This window comes from Amphiura filiformis, chromosome 12 (genome assembly GCF_039555335.1).
Source record: "Amphiura filiformis chromosome 12, Afil_fr2py, whole genome shotgun sequence".
Lineage (NCBI taxonomy): Eukaryota > Metazoa > Echinodermata > Ophiuroidea > Amphilepidida > Amphiuridae > Amphiura > Amphiura filiformis.
In genome coordinates, this window is record NC_092639.1 from 66,556,671 (window position 1) to 66,573,596 (window position 16,926).

General features: G+C 34.4%; 1 protein-coding gene across 1 annotated transcript in view; it reads left to right on the plus strand.

Moving 5' to 3' along the window:
- The first annotated feature begins 774 nt into the window (after positions 1 to 774).
- LOC140166598 (uncharacterized) overlaps positions 775 to 16,926 on the plus strand; it is a 102,378-nt gene continuing 86,226 nt past the window's right edge. The window contains exons 1-2 of the mRNA XM_072190100.1: positions 775 to 869; positions 1,172 to 1,270. Coding sequence (XP_072046201.1) covers positions 801 to 869; positions 1,172 to 1,270 — 168 coding nt within the window. The 5' untranslated portion in view covers positions 775 to 800. The remainder of the gene's footprint in view (positions 870 to 1,171; positions 1,271 to 16,926) is intronic.

Consider the following 16,926-nt stretch of genomic DNA (forward strand, 5'->3'; position numbering starts at 1 on the left):
ACTACGGCACCGCACAAAACTACGGTACCTAAAGGCTTGATTTTCGCAGGGCATCTTTGCTTACTAAAGTACATTACAATCGCGTAAAGCCAGGGTGGCATTTCACCACTGCATTATGCCTCCGAGAACGGACACTGTGACGTCGTACAGGTGTTAATAGACCATGGTGGAAATGTCAATATGGCAAACATGGTTTGCATTATTATTATTATTATTATTATTATTATTATTATTATTATTATTACTATTATTATTAGGTTAACCTATTATTATTGTTAATATTATTATTATTATTATTATTACATGATTCATGATCCAGACAGCAACACTTTAAACAGACTAAACACTCTCATATTCCCATGCATGTTGCTGATGTTATTGTTTGTTTCCTTCCTCCTAGATTGGCAAGTCACCACTGCATTATGCCTCCGAGAACGGACGCAGTGACATCGTACAGGTGTTAATAGACCATGGTGGAAATGTCAATATGGCAGTCGAGGTTTGTATTATTATTATTATTATTATTGTTGTTGTTGTTGTTGTTGTTGTTGTTGTTGTTGTTGTTGTTGTTCTTATTATTATCATTATTATTATTATTATTATTATTATTATTATTATTATTATTATTATTATTATTACTATTATTATTAGTTATTTATTAGGCCTACATGTTGCAAGTCAAGATCCAGACAGCATCGCCTAAAGCAACTAAACACTAATTACATTCCTCTACATGTTGCTGATGTTATTGTTTGTTTCCTTCCTCTTAGGATGGCAAGTCACCACTGCATTATGCCTCCATGGAAGGACACAGTGACGTCGTACAGGTGTTAATAGACCATGGTGGAAATGTCAATATGGCAGACAGGGTTTGTATTATTATTATTATTATTATTGTTGTTGTTGTTGTTGTTGTTGTTGTTGTTGTTGTTGTTGTTGTTGTTGTTGTTGTTGTTGTTGTTGTTGTTATTATTATTATTATTACATATTATTATTATTATTATTATTATTATTATTATTATTATTATTATTATTATTATTATTACTATTATTATTAGTTATTTATTACATGATGCAAGTCAAAATCCAGACAGCATCGCCTAAACCAACTAAACACTAATTACATTCCTCTACATGTTGCTGATGTTATTGTTTGTTTTCTTCCTCCTAGGGTGGCATGTCACCACTGCATTATGCCTCCCTGAACGGACACAGTGACGTCGTACAGGTGTTAATAGACCATGGTGGAAATGTCAATATGGCAGACAGGGTTTGTATTATTATTATTATTATTATTATTATTATTATTATTATTATTATTATTTTATTATTATTATTATTATTATTATTATTATTATTATTATTATTATTATTATTATTATTATTATTATTGAATAATCTACTAATTATGTGTATATAACACAAAATGCAAGGTGGAATATTTTGCGTTATATTTGCATTTTAAAGGTAAACTCAGTAGTTTAAAGAGAGTCTCCGGCAATCATAACATTATGGATTATATTTTAGAAAAATAATTATCAAGCACGAATCACATGGTTTTAATTAAAACAAACTCATAGTGACCATAAAAACGAATAAAAACATCTGTCTCTCAACACGCGATATTCAAAATTATATGGCGCCGAAATTGTCGAGTGCAATGACGTCCCAGTATTACATTGAAGGCTGACGACAATTGAACACAAATAACCATTACGCCATTGCACTTAGACAATTTGGACGCGGGAATTTTGAATATCACGTGTTGAGAGCCGACTGTTTTTATTCGTTTTTATGCTCAATATGAGTTTGTTTTAAATAAAACCATATGATTCGTGCTTGATAATTATTTTTCTAAAATATAAGGCATAATGTTATGATTTCCGGAGACTCTTTTTAAACCCTAAACAGTAACCATAACCATAACCATAACCATAACCCTAACGCTAACGTTAGCCTTAACCCTAACCCATAACCCTTACCCTTACCCTTACCCTAACCCTAACCCTAACCCTAAACCCTAACCCTAAACCCTAAACCTTAAACCCTAACTCTAAACCTAAACCCTAAACCCTAACCCTAACCCTACTTTTTTTAAAAACATTTTTACCCCATAATTTCCCTCATTCTTCAAACCCTGCCCTCTATCGGGGGCTAATTTATAGTTTAACTAATAAAAATAATAGTTTCCATATTTTATGGTTTAAAATATTTTGAACCCCATGGTTTACCTATTTTTTCGTAAACCGCTCTACTTGCAAACAACAGATGGCGCTGTTGAATATATATAATGCAGAATGTACGCATTTGATTAAAATGCTAAGTGTACACATTTTTATATTGTTACGATTCGTACCTGACTCAAGGCCAAAATCACCCTTTACCCGAACGCACACGAATGCACAACACAAATACACTGTTTGATTAAGCTAACAAAATCTAAGTCTTTAAGTGAAAACAAAGTATGATTGGTATATATAACAACAATATTGCATATACAATAAAGTCACACAATCTAGTTTTATTCTATCAGTACTTAACCAGCGGTCTTCTTGTTGGTGATCCTAGAGTTCTTGCAATGTTCTGGACGACTGATGTATATATCCTTATTCACTTGTCCTGCGAAAATCAGCGAAGTCCATTGTACACTTGCGTTTATAAATATTCTTGCGTATGAAATCCTCACACGAAAATGATGCTGCTTTCTCCAATCACTTATCTTCTTGCGCTGTTTTCTCCAAACGCTTAAATCCTTGCGCTGCTTTCTCCAAACTTAAAATCCTTGCGCTGCTTTCTCCAAAATTAACTCCTTGCGCTGCTTTCTCCAAAATCGGTGCTATTTCCACCTTTTACACAATATCTTCAGGAAGCAGGACTGCGATGCAGTTGTCCCCACTTATATTGACAGTTGCGTTGAATAAAAAAAACATAGATCATCATATTTAGATAATCTATGCATAAACCAGACTTCAGCAAGTCGACAGAAGAATATATATTCCTTTCTTGGAAGAAGTACGTTCTTTGACGTATTCTAGATCTTCTCCGACAACACTTGCAGGTAGTAGTGCATTGACTACTTAAATTAATTCTGGGTCGCAATTGTTTTTCTTTGAAGGAATTGGACTGTAAGCATATTAGCTAGCTAACCCAGATCAGCACTATCAACTGTGAAGAATAATGTTTACATTCTCTTATATATCAAGTCAGTGGAAAAACCCTATTCTATTATTGGCCATTTACTACCTTCATCAATAAATCATCAAATTAAATTACTCGGGGCACATCACAATATAAGAATAATGTTTGTGTAATATACGCATTTTAACACCAAAATTACACATGTTAGGCTGTGAATATGTTTCAACATAGGTCTTTAAAGCCACATTGTAACATTTCTATAAAAAATAAACTCCTCAAAAAAAGTTTGTAAACTTTCAAAATCGGCTGTATCATGTATCAGACATTTCTGAGATCTACAGGGTGTCCCTGAAAGAACTGTATCGCCAGCAACTGATTTGTTTGGGTACTTAAACGCATAAACCAAACGTAAATAATAATTGATGATGTTGAGGAACATATCAGCTATCACATACTTTTGAGGGAGTTTTTTCTTATATTTCAAGAACAGTATGGTCAATTGTCAAATGTGATAGCTGATTCATTCCACAACCAAAACAAGTGTTTAGTTATGTTTAGTTTTAAAATACCCAAACAATTAAGTTTCTGACAATACAGTTCTTTCAGGGACACCCTGTAGATTTCAGAAATGTCTGATATACAGCCGTTTTTGAAAGTTTCCAAACTTTTTTTGAGGAGTTTTTGAGGGACACCCTGTATTATGTTTTTTCTTACGAAGCTATCAGCAGTTAGACAAAGAGGTTGTTCAGCGATTGTATAACAATATCGCATTGATTGATTGGTTATTCAGGCGATTCATAGGATGAAATACTTCACTTCACGCTTGCGTTTCAGCCATGTCTTCGCGGATGTCTTCATATTAAAAAGAGTTCATGCCTGTTGTATCCTAACATGTTCCGACTTCGAAGAGGCTCAACTACTTGCACTGAGAGTTATTATATAATTCACTATGGTAACAGTTTCCGCGCTATTGGATGATTTTAAACCAGAAGGTTTCTTCTAGCTGGCTGGAAATTACAGCACATTGGTATTGCTCAAGAGAAGAGTAACGCATATAATATTTAATTCAAAATTGACACTGACAGACTGACGGGATGTCGCCACTTGGTCCAAAACTCACTTAGTCCACTACCACTTGGTCCAATTACCACTTGGTCCAATTGCCAATTGGTCCAAAACCCACTTAGTCCATTACCACTTGGTCCAATTGCCACTTGGTCCAATAACCACTTGGTCCAGTTGCCACTTAGTCCAATTGCCACTTGGTCCGGTCCAATTGCCACTTGGTCCAATTGCCACTTGGTCCAATTGCCACTTGGTCCAAGGTATTTTTATAACTCCCAAGATGTGAGCACTTTCGCTCACCGCTGAACACACAAGAGTCTTTTTCAACTATAAGCCGAAGCTAACCTACGAACTACAGCTATCTTATCTCAGTAGACCTAACAACTTCTTCCATGTAGTCGGATCTGATCTCTCTCCAATCCACCCAGTCCTTCTGTACTATTACTAATCACAGCTCAGCCCAGAATAATCTAGATTATTCTTTTTTCGCCATTTTTCCTTACGTACAAAACATACTACGCGGATGTAGTATGGCATTCCTCACTCACCACAACTCAAGATTATACTTTGGAGCAGCTGCAAAAAAAGAGCTTGCAAAATAGTTCTGGGCAAATTGTATTATGGTTATGAAAACGCTCTTAATCTGTGCCAGCTAGACTCTCTAGCTGATAGGAGGAGGATCATTGTCGTAAGTTGGCCGAAGGGCTTTCTGCTTCTATTCGAACAAAAGATCTCATCCCTCCTACCAGACTGGAGAGTCATGGCAGGGTCCTTCGCAATGCAAATCAAATCTCTCAACTTTATGCAAGGACCGATCGTTTCAAAAACAGCGCTATTCCATACTATATCAATTTATTGAATAACTAAATGCCCTGAACTGTTTTGTATATTCTGACTTTTTAAATATGGTAATATTGAGGCAATTTTAGCCTTTTAATGGTGTGTATTTATAATGTTTTTTAATGATGTCTTGAATAAGTGCAATATTTTATTTTCTATCAACAGCAGTTGCTGTATTTTTCCATGTTAATATTGATACTATATTTTTTTTTTAATGTTTAATTGTTTTTAATATTGTAAACCACTTGTAATTTGGCCTGAGGGCCACGATTTGTGTGTGAATAAAATATACTATATACATACTATATATACATACCTAAAGGGTAGGGGGAGTAAAATTGGTGATGGAGTGTATGTAAGATGAAACTAAAAAATTATGATTTTTATTGTTTAATATCTTGGAACAATCGAATAAAAATAATGTAAAAAAACCCCGAAATAAACAAGCAGTGAAAACCTTTGTGTATGTCTTAAATACAATTCTGAAACCATTGATATTGCCGTTAGGGAGTGTTCATTAATACTTTGGTAGGGGGGCTGGTCTAACTCAAATTTTCGCTCGAAAACTTTTTGACCCCCCTCGATGGACCGCTAAACTTTTTTGACCGCCCTCTTTTGACAGACAAAACTTTTTTGACCCCCCCCCCCATTATCGCATAACAAACATTATACTTAATAATGTTGTTTCCAGTGGCATGGTATCTGGGTCACATGTCATTGAGGGAGGCAAATGTTTGAAACATTCCCGGTGGGACAATTGCGCATGAAATACAAGCACAATGAAATTTTAATTTTATACTAATTTAGATTTGTCCCAAATCAGGGTGTAATATCTGATTTTACAGGGATAAATGAAATAGAGGATTTATTTGGAGGTTCATAGGCACATCAGCATATCATTTGTATCTGTGGCTATTATGATAGTACAAATGCGCGCGAACCACACAAAAACTTTGGCCATATTGAAGCTTGAATGGTCAAATATTGTTAAAATTGGAACTAATTTATGCAAAAAGTTAAAATGGTCAAATATGAGATTTATTTGGTCATGTACACGTACACAGGTATCAGTTTTGGCCCCCAAAGACCGTGGCACCTGGGCCTGTGCCCACTCTGCCCTATGGTAAATCTACGCATGGGCCTATTAGTCCAGGAGCAAGATCCCACAGGAGGCCTAAATAAGGACTTGGTTCACCCTCCACTACATACAAGGTTTGACACCATAGGTAGTTAGTATGGACCCTCTAGATCACTGCTAGGTAGGTAGTGGACTCAAATTGTGGTATCACTTTTTTTTTACAGGTCATTTTATGTATGGACATATAATCGCATAAAATCACCAAAAATAGGACAAAATTAAGGGGTAGGGGAGATATAAATTCCCATAACTCAACTTTTACTCGTGATTTTGAATTCATTTTGGTATCAATATGTAGCTAAATGATTTTCCTAACTTTCTAGTATTATTTTTAAACAAAAACAGGTTTCATTTGAGCATATTTGGAAGTATATAGTCCATAAATGAGTGGTAATCTGATTTTTTAAACCATATGTGTAAAGTCTGACATTGGCCTCAAATCTCACAACCATACCACTTTATATTTTCAAAATTGATTCAGTTTCCATTTTTAATTTTTTAATTTAAATTTTAATGTTTAATTTTGTTTTTAATGTTAAGCATATCAAGGGAAACATTATTGTAACAGTTCCAATCATTATAATATGTATGAGTTCGTTGGGGTGTCTGTGGGACGAGGTGTGTGTGGGGGTGCTGGGTGTACATAAGGTATGTGTGGGGGTGAGGGGATGAATGTGTGTGTACATGTCTTAATATGTCACTTCATTGCACCAACTTCCATTTACAAAATCCTTTAAGTTTCCATTGATGTGAATATTTATGTGTAGGACGTGAGTAACCACTGGGAAAAAGATAAAAAATGTTAAAAAAACCCAAAAAAAAACAACAAAAACTGATGTTGATTTCCCTCGTATATCAGCATAACATAGAAAAATATTAAGGGGTAGGGGAAAATAAATCATCAGAACTCAATATTTTACTCATGATATTGACTTCATCTTGGTATTAATTCTATTCAATTCAATTTAATATGTATATCTAATTGATTGTTCTAACTTTTTGTATTATTTTAAAGCAAAGCGACCATTAGTTGTCAGGTAGATACACAGAAACTGTGAGAAAAGGGTACGTTTTCTATGTCTAACAGCGTAAATATGACAATATTAAGGGGTAGGGGAAATATAAACTGCCATAACTCAACTTTTACTCATGAAAATGAATTCATCTTGGTATCAAAATGTATCTAAGTGATTGTTCTAACTTTCTAGTATCATTTTAAAGCAAAGCAACCATTAGTTGTCAGACAGATATACAGAAACTGTGAGGAAAAGGTAACTTTTCTATGTCTAACAGCGTGAAGATGACAATATTACGGGGTAGGGGAAATGTAAACTGTCATAACTCAACTTTTACTCATGAAAATGAATTCATCTTGGTATCAAAATATATCCAAGTGATTGGTCTAGCTTTCTAGTATTATCTTAAAGCAAAACGACCATTATTTGTCAGGCAGATATACAGAAACTGTGAGGAAAAGGTAAATTTTCTATGTCTAACAGCGTAAAATGACAATATTAAGGGGTAGGGGAAATTTATAACTGCCATAACTCAACTTTTACTCATGAAAATGAATTCATCTTGGTATCAAAATGTATCTAAGTGATTGTTCTAACTTTCTAGTATTATTTTAAAGCAAAGCGACCATTATTTGTCAGGTAGATACACAGTATTTGTGAGGAAAAGTTAACTATTCTATGTCTAACAGCATAAATAAATATGACAATATTAAGGGGTAGGGGAAATATAAACTGCCACAACTCAACGTTTACTCATGAAAATGAATTCATCTTGGTATCAAAATGTATTTAAGTGATTGTTCTAACTTTCTAGTATTATTTCAAAGCAAAGCGATCATTAGTTGTCAGGTAGATACACAGTAATTGTGAGGAAAGGGTAAATATTCTATGTCTAACAGCGTAAATATGACAATATTATGGGGTAGGGGAAATGTAAACTGCCATAACTCAACTTTTACTCATGAAAATGAATTCATCTTGGTATCAAAATATATCCAAGTGATTGGTCTAGCTTTCTAGTATTATTTTAAAGCAAAGCGACCATTATTTGTCAGGCAGTATATACAGAAACTGTGAGGAAAAGGTAATTTTTCTATGTCTAACAGCGTAAAATGGCAATATTAAGGGGTAGGGGAAATATATAACTGCCATAACTCAACTTTTACTCATGAAAATGAATTCATCTTGGTATCAAAATGTATCTGATTGGCTGTTCTAACTTTCTATAAACAAAGCGATCATTAGTTGTCAGGTAGATACACAGAAACTGTCAGAAGAAGTCATTTTCTATATCTAGCAGCGTAATAGACCGTTCACAAACACTTGTAAGGGGAGGGGCCTGATGAAAAAAAAAATTTCATCGCAAAATATTCTTTCGAGCCCCCCCTTTACAGACCTCAAAAATTTTAGGGCCCCCTTTTTGATATGAAAATTATGGGTCAACCCCATAGAAAATCATATAAACTCAATTTTTCCAGGAAAATTTTTGGTCATTTTTTTCAGGCCCCCCCTTAGGAGGGTCAAAATTTTCAGACCCCCCCTTTTTGCATCAGGCCCCCCTTACAAGTGTTTGTGAACGGTCCCTAAATATGACAATATCAAGGTAGGGGAAATATAAACTCCCATAACTCAACTTTTACTCTTGATAATGAATTCATCGAACGTTCTGGTATCATTAGTTGTTATGTAGATACAAAGGAAATGTGAAAAAAACTTCCATGTGTAACAGTGTCAAATATGATAATATTAAGGTTAGGGGAAATATTACCATAACTCAACTTTGGCTGCATTAACTGTGAAGGGGAACACAGGAATACAAATCGTTGCACCAAAATTTGAATGTAGTATACGATTGAGGTTTCTTACGTTAATTGGTGCAATTGGGCCATTTTAAAATTTGACCTTTATTTATGATATTGATATACGGTATTCGACGTTATAACCCCTGAACTAAGCTTCGTAGAACTATGACAATTGTCTTTTTTTAAATTCTTAGCGATGAGAGGAACAATTTGAGATTACAACATTACAACATGATAGGAAAATTTTTTAGTATTGGCCCCATTATGACCTTCAACCCCTCGTGGGAAACTTAATTGCTTTTAAAATAATGCCAGAAAATGAGAACAATCAAATAGCTACATATTGATGCCAAAATGGAATTCATTTTCGTCAGTGAAACTTGTGTTTTGGTGATTTGTATGTCCCTTACCCTTAATATTGTCATATTTTACGCTGTTAGACATTGAATATTAACATTTTCATACATTTTATGTCTACCTGACAACTAATGAATTTTAAGTTGCTTTTAAAATAATACTAGAAAGTTAGAACTATCAAATAGCTACATATTGATGCCAAAATGGAATTCATTTTCGTCAGTGAAACCTGTGTTTTGGTGATTTGTATGTCCCCTTACCCCTTAATATTGTCATATTTTACGCTGTTAGACATTGAATATTAACATTTTCATACATTTTATGTCTATCTACCGGTCAACTAATGGCTTAATTGCTTTTAAAATATATAATACTAGAAGGTTAGAGCTATCAAATAGCTACATATTGATACCAAAATGAATTCATTTTCATCAGTAAAACTTGAGTTTGGGTGATTTGTATGTCCCTTACCCTTAATATTGTCATATTTTACGCTGTTAGACATTGAATATTAACATTTTCATACATTTTATGTCTATCTACCGGACAACTAATGGCTTAATTGCTTTTAAAATAATACTAGAAGGTTAGAACTATCAAATAGCTACATATTGATACCAAAATGAATTCATTTTCATCAGTAAAACTTGAGTTTGGGTGATTTGTATGTCCCCTTACCCCTTAATATTGTCATATTTTACGCTGTTAGACATTGAATATTAACATTTTCATACATTTTATGTCTATCTACCGGACAACTAATGGCTTAATTGCTTTTAAAATAATACTAGAAGCTTAGAACTATCAAATAGCTACATATTGATACCAAAATGAATTCATTTTCATCAGTAAAACTTGAGTTTGGGTGATTTGTATGTCCCCTACCCCTTAATATCAATTGTAATATTTTACGCTGTTAGACATTGAATATTAACATTTTCATACATTTTATGTCTATCTACCGGACAACTAATGGCTTAATTGCTTTTAAAATAATACTAGAAGGTTAGAACTATCAAATAGCTACATATTGATACCAAAATGAATTCATTTTCATCAGTAAAACTTGAGTTTGGGTGATTTGTATGTCCCCTTACCCCTTAATATTGTCATATTTTACGCTGTTAGACATTGAATATTAACATTTTCATACATTTTATGTCTATCTACCGGACAACTAATGGCTTAATTGCTTTTAAAATAATACTAGAAGGTTAGAACTATCAAATAGCTACATATTGATACCAAAATGAATTCATTTTCATCAGTAAAACTTGAGTTTTGGTGATTTGTATGTCCCCTACCCCTTAATATTGTCATATTTTACGCTGTTAGACATTGAATATTAACATTTTTCTCATATTGTATGTTTAACTACCTGATAACTAATGGTTTAATTGTTTTTAAAATAATGCCAGAAAATGAGAACAATCAAATAGCTACATATTGATACCAAAATGGAATTCATTTTCGTCAGTGAAACCTGTGTTTTGGTGATTTGTATGTCCCCTTACCCCTTAATATTGTCATATTTTACGCTGTTAGACATTGAATATTAACATGTTCGTACATTTTATGTCTATCTACCTCACAACTAATGGTTTAATTGCTTTTAAATAATACTAGAAAGTTAGAACTAACAATTAACTACATATTGTTACCAAAATGAATTCATTTTCATCAGTAAAACTTGAGTTTTGGTGATTTGAATGTCCCCTACACCTTAATATTGTCATATTTTACGGTACTACACATGAAAAATTGACATTTTTAAACATTTTATGTCTTTCCAGCTAACAATTAATGGTTATTTTGCTTTAAAAGATTACAACAACCAAATAGCTATATATTAATGCCAAAATGAATGAATTATAATGATTAAATGTCGAGTTACGTTGGTTTGTACGTCCCCTAACCTTTAATATTGTCAAATTTTACGCTGTTACACATTGGAAAATTAACATTTTTATCATATTTTATGTCTATCTTATGGTTTTTCTGTTAAAAATAATACTGGAAAGTTAGAACAATCAATTAGCTACATGTTGATACCAAAATGAATTCATTATTATGAGTAAAGGTTGAGTTATGGTGGTTTTATTTCCCTACCCCTTAATAATGCCATATTTGACATGGTTATACATAGAAAAGTAACCTTTTCTCACATTTTATGGCTATCTACCTGACAATTAATGTTTGCTTTGCTTTAAAATAATACTAACACGTTTGAACAATCAATTAGCTACATATTAATTCCAAAATGAATTCATTATCATGAGTTGAAGTTGAGTTATGATGGTTTATATTTCCCCTACCCCTTAATATTGTTACACACGCTGCTACATGTGGAAAAGTAACTATTTTTTTACATTTTCAGTCTATTTTCCTGACAAACAGCAGTTGATCTCACCCCACACATATAAATATTCAAAATATTACATGAATGGCAACTTAACAAACAAATTTTGTTAATAGAATTTATATAGTTCAGCCGAGTGACATATTAAAACATGTAAAACACCCCAACCCTGAACCCTATACACACCCCGCACCCATCCCCACATACCCACACACACCTACCCCAAACCCACACAACACAAACCAACATGCAAGCAAACATGCACATACATAAATATTTGAACCAGAACATCAAAGTTTGCCTAGATATGCTTGATATTAAAAACAAAATTAAAAAAGGAAACTTAATTAATTTTGAAAATAGAAATTGGCACAATAGTAAAATTTGAAGCCAATGTCACAAAAACACCCACCCTGCGCATTGTTGTGAAAAATCTGATTTTTCACTATTGTATGGACTGGCCACTTCCAATCATGATCAAATGAAACCTAGGTTTGCTTTCAAATAATACTAGGCAGTTAGAACAATCAATTAGCTACATATTCATACCAAAATAAATTCATTATTATGAGTAAAAGTTGAGTTATGAGAATTTATATCTCCCCTACCCCTTAATTTTGTCCTATTTTTGGTGATTTTATGCGATTATACGTCCACACATAAAATGACCTGTAAAAAAAAAGTGATACCACAATTTGAGTCCACTACCTACCTAGCAGTGATCTAGAGGGTCCATACTAACTACCTATGGTGTCAAACCTTGTATGTAGTGGAGGGTGAACGAAGTCATTTTTTTGAGGTTGCTGCTCCTGTACTATATGTGTACAAAATAATTTTGCGATAAACTATTTATTTGCAATTTTTCTTGATTTAGTTGTATTTTGATCAGATTGGTACATAATCATGTTTGTAGCCTACTTTGAAGAGATATAAAATTCTGTGATAAAAAGTGCCAGTATTTTTTAGACCATCCCAGATGTTGGTGAACATCTTTAATGTTATATTAATTAATACATATGTGTACACTGACTAAGTGTCATCATTTTTTCAAACAAAAGCACTGAAAACCAAAACTTGCCCATGTTAAAAGTGATATCGAGGTTCTCAATGCGCGCGAAGCGCGCGAAAAATTTGGGTTTTTAAAGTGGCAAACTTTTTTGGCCCCCCCCTTTCCTACACCTAAAACTTTTTAGTCCCCCTCTTTAAGGTCCAAAACTTTTTGGCCCCCTCCCTTTTTACCAGCCCCCCCACCAAAGTATTTCTGAACACTCCCTTAGTATGGTTCACCTTCACAGTATCTGCTCACGCGAAGTTAAAACAATGAAATGACTGAGAAAACTAAAAGTCAAGATCCAGATCTCTGTGTATTTTGTTGCAGTTATAGTGTCAATCTGATAAATTTGTCCTAACATAATACCGGTACTTTATCTTTGATACCGTCTAATTTTGTTTCACTTGCACACATTTTCCTTCCTTCAACAGAGTGTGATGACAAGAATTGAGAACCAATCTGACGATACAAAGTGCATTCAAAGAGTCAAATATAATAATTTGTCATTATTTATTGCACGATCAAGTGCTGCCCAAATTACAGATTGAAAAGAGCATGAACAATGTAACGTTTCTTAAAACGTTTACATCAAAAACATTCAAATTGCTCTAACTCTTTTAAACCTGTACCTTCATTTCAACTTGTACACGTGACTAGCTGTTGGGATGGGCCAGGGGTATGTATCATATAGAATAGTTTCCATTGGGTAGAGTTGCCGAAAGTTTGCCAAATTTTTTAATATACGTATGGAGGGGCAGGATGGGGTGGAAAAGTTATGCACGTTAGAAAAAATTAAATGACAGACATTGGACTATACAGCAATGGTCTAACTGATGATTGGACTAACAGGTAATTGGACCAAATGGTAATGGACCAAGAGGTTAATGAGTTTGGACCAAGTGGTAATTGGACCAAGTGGCAATTGGACCAAGTGGTAACGGACTAAGTGGGTTTTGGACCAAGTGGCCATTGGACCAAGTGGTAATTGGACCAGGTGGTTATTGGACCAAGTAGTAATTGGACCAAGTGGTAATGTACTAAATGAGTTTTGGATCAAGTGGTAATTGGACCAAGTGGCAATTGGACCAAGTGGTAATGGACTAAGTGGGTTTTGGACCAAGTGGCCATTGGACCAAGTGGTAATTGAACCAAATGGTAATGGACTAAGTGGGTTTTGGACCAACAGGCAATTGGACCAAGTGGTATTTGGACCAAGTGGCAATGGACTAAGTGTCAATGGACTAACTGGCAATGGATCAAATGGGTTTGGACCAAGTGGTGACAAACCGATGCCGATGCCTTGCCGCATATCCCATGTGTATGTTGTTTTTGTGTGTATTTATTATGTTTAGGGAAACAGCGGCAGCGCGTAATAAAATATTTTATTCTCGTTTAAGGGCTGGGGTATGAACGTTTGGACAGTATTTATTTTGGGACATTTGAGCACATCAGACATATCGAATTGCATTCTGAATACGAAGAATGTCATTCTGATATCAAATAATTTTGGTTTTTGAAATTCGCAATTTAATACACATTTTATGGCAAATCATTAAAATTGATATTTTGATATTTAACAGTACTCGAAGTAAACTTTATAAATCTGATGAGTTATACTTAACGTGTATGTAGGTGGGATGAAATGCCGACGATCAATTGAAAATTTTGACCTTTCGTATTGAAGATATGGATTTTTTTCCCAAAACACCAAAAAAAAAAAAAGGTCTTTTTGGGAAAAAAATCTGTATCTTCAATATGAAAGGTCACAATTTTCAATTGACCGTCGGCTTTTCCTCCCTGCTACATACACTTTAAGAATATACCATTAGATTTATATAATTTACTTCGAGGACTGTTATATATCAAAATTTGAAAAATATCAAATTTTTATAATTTGTCATAAAATTTGTATTATATTGTGATTTTCAAAAATGAAAATTATTTGATATCAGAAAGAACATGCTTCGTATTCAGAATGCAATTCGATAGGTCTGAGGTGCTCTCATGTCCCACAAAAAATACTGTCGAAACGCAATAAACGCTCATTTTAGATCCCTTAAGCGCAGCGCATTTAGCGAATAACTCTATATTGTTTCATATCAGTGAAACCATTGTTCGATCCTGTCAACAATGACATCGCATTTGTGACGATACATACTGCAGTTACTGTCCGTTTTCCTATACACAATACACAGTGCTCTCACCATTGACGCGTGACCCCTACAAATGATCTACGTTGGAAGAATGGGCACTTGCCTAGTTAACATCACTGTGAAAAAAATAACCAGCCAATATGTTAGCTATTCTCCAAACTTCTAGCAAATATATTTCTCTAACATGACCTAAAATTACAGCTAGGTTAGATGTTCAGAAATAGTCGCACTTTTGTAAAATATGAGTGAGGGCAAGGCATAGCTAGCCAACTCCCCGTGTTAATTGAATGGAGATTTGACCGAAAATATTGGTATCGGACCGCTCACTTCTGAAGGATGCCACAAAAAAACGGTACAAGCTACATTTTAACTATTCTCTGGCAATCATCATGATGAGTTTCTTATATAGTATGCCGAAATTGGGTACTGTAGGTGATTGACAAATGGTCGCACTTTTCTGATAAATAAGTGACAGTGAAAATGAAATATCAGCGCCCATAAACCCAAGTTAGTAGCTAGTTAGTGGAGGCCGTCACAGGACTGATTATTGATTATTGAAGTGCCTTATTAATAGATACGCACGATTTAGGGCAAGAAAAACAAACCGGGACACTTTTGGAGACATCATCATCATCATCATCATCATCATCATCATCATCATCGACATCATCATCATCATCACTTTCTACATTTTTTCTAAACAACATAGGGCCTACCGTTTTAATAAGATTTTTTTCTTGAAATGCATGTAACTATAATTATTGTTTAGAGCGTGATGAAATAAAACATCACGATTTTCATCACGGAACAAAGTAATACATAAGACATCGTTTGTTTGATTGCAATCAACCGCGACAGTTCGTCTCACACACATAACAATGCACTGCGATCAAATAGGTTGATGACAACATTTGATTGAATGCACTGCACTGCGCCATGATTACGTGCACCGGTTCAAATCCTTTGTTTGGAGCCAATCAATAATTTCACGTACAGCCTCTATGCAAATTAGAGTTTACACACGCTGCAGCTGGGGTAATCGACCAAAGCTTGTTGCCGTTAGTGATCGAATGCATGAGCTTATTTGCTTTACTGAATCGATTTACTGGATTAATTTCCTGTTAACTGGGTTTAATGCCACAAAGGTCGAATTGCCTTTGCCATGGACCATGACTGCATCATGAACTGATTCCACGGCTGAGTAACTTTCTTTGAATAACAGAGAGGTCTTAAAGAAAATGTGCCAAACTGACCATTGTCTGCGCCCATCTCATTGCTTTGAATAAATGAACGAGTGGGTATTCCATGAATGAATGAAAAGTTGTTTGCAGTATATCATGTTGAATGAAATTATGTGAAATGGATCAACCCAAGACAATCTCTCTTGCTGGTCACTTCTTCATAGTGGTCATATGCAAGAAAGTTCTAATCAACCATGGTTCGATTATCAGATTCGGATAAGGCTTGAGCTATTGGTCGGCTTGAGGCTGGCATACCTACGAATCAATTAATTTCAGCCGAACAAGTGAGGTACAGCAAATAAAATTGGAATTTACTACCAGCGCCAGCGCTTAATACGGTACGATTCTTTGATGTGTGTATATAACCGTCTCGCACCGCCGTGTACGTATTGTGTTATGAACATCGCATACGTGTTCAACTGCTGTAATAAACCGTCTTATTAAGATGGTTTATTCAAAATCTCGGATGTTAACAAAACTACGGCACCGCACAAAACTACGGCACCTAAAGGCTTGATTTTCGCAGGGCATCATTGCTTACTAAAGTACATTACAATCACGTAAAACCAGAATTAAAAAAAATATTGAGGGCGTCCTCTTCAGCAAATGTTACAATATGACTTTTTAAAGTTATCATGCGGTAAGAGCACTGACCGTATCTCTCATTGACTTCGCCAATCAAAACGCTTCTATCTAAACGTTTGTAGCGACTACAAAATTAATCAGTCCGCTGATGGTCGACTGTCTCTCCACTAGTTGCTAGACA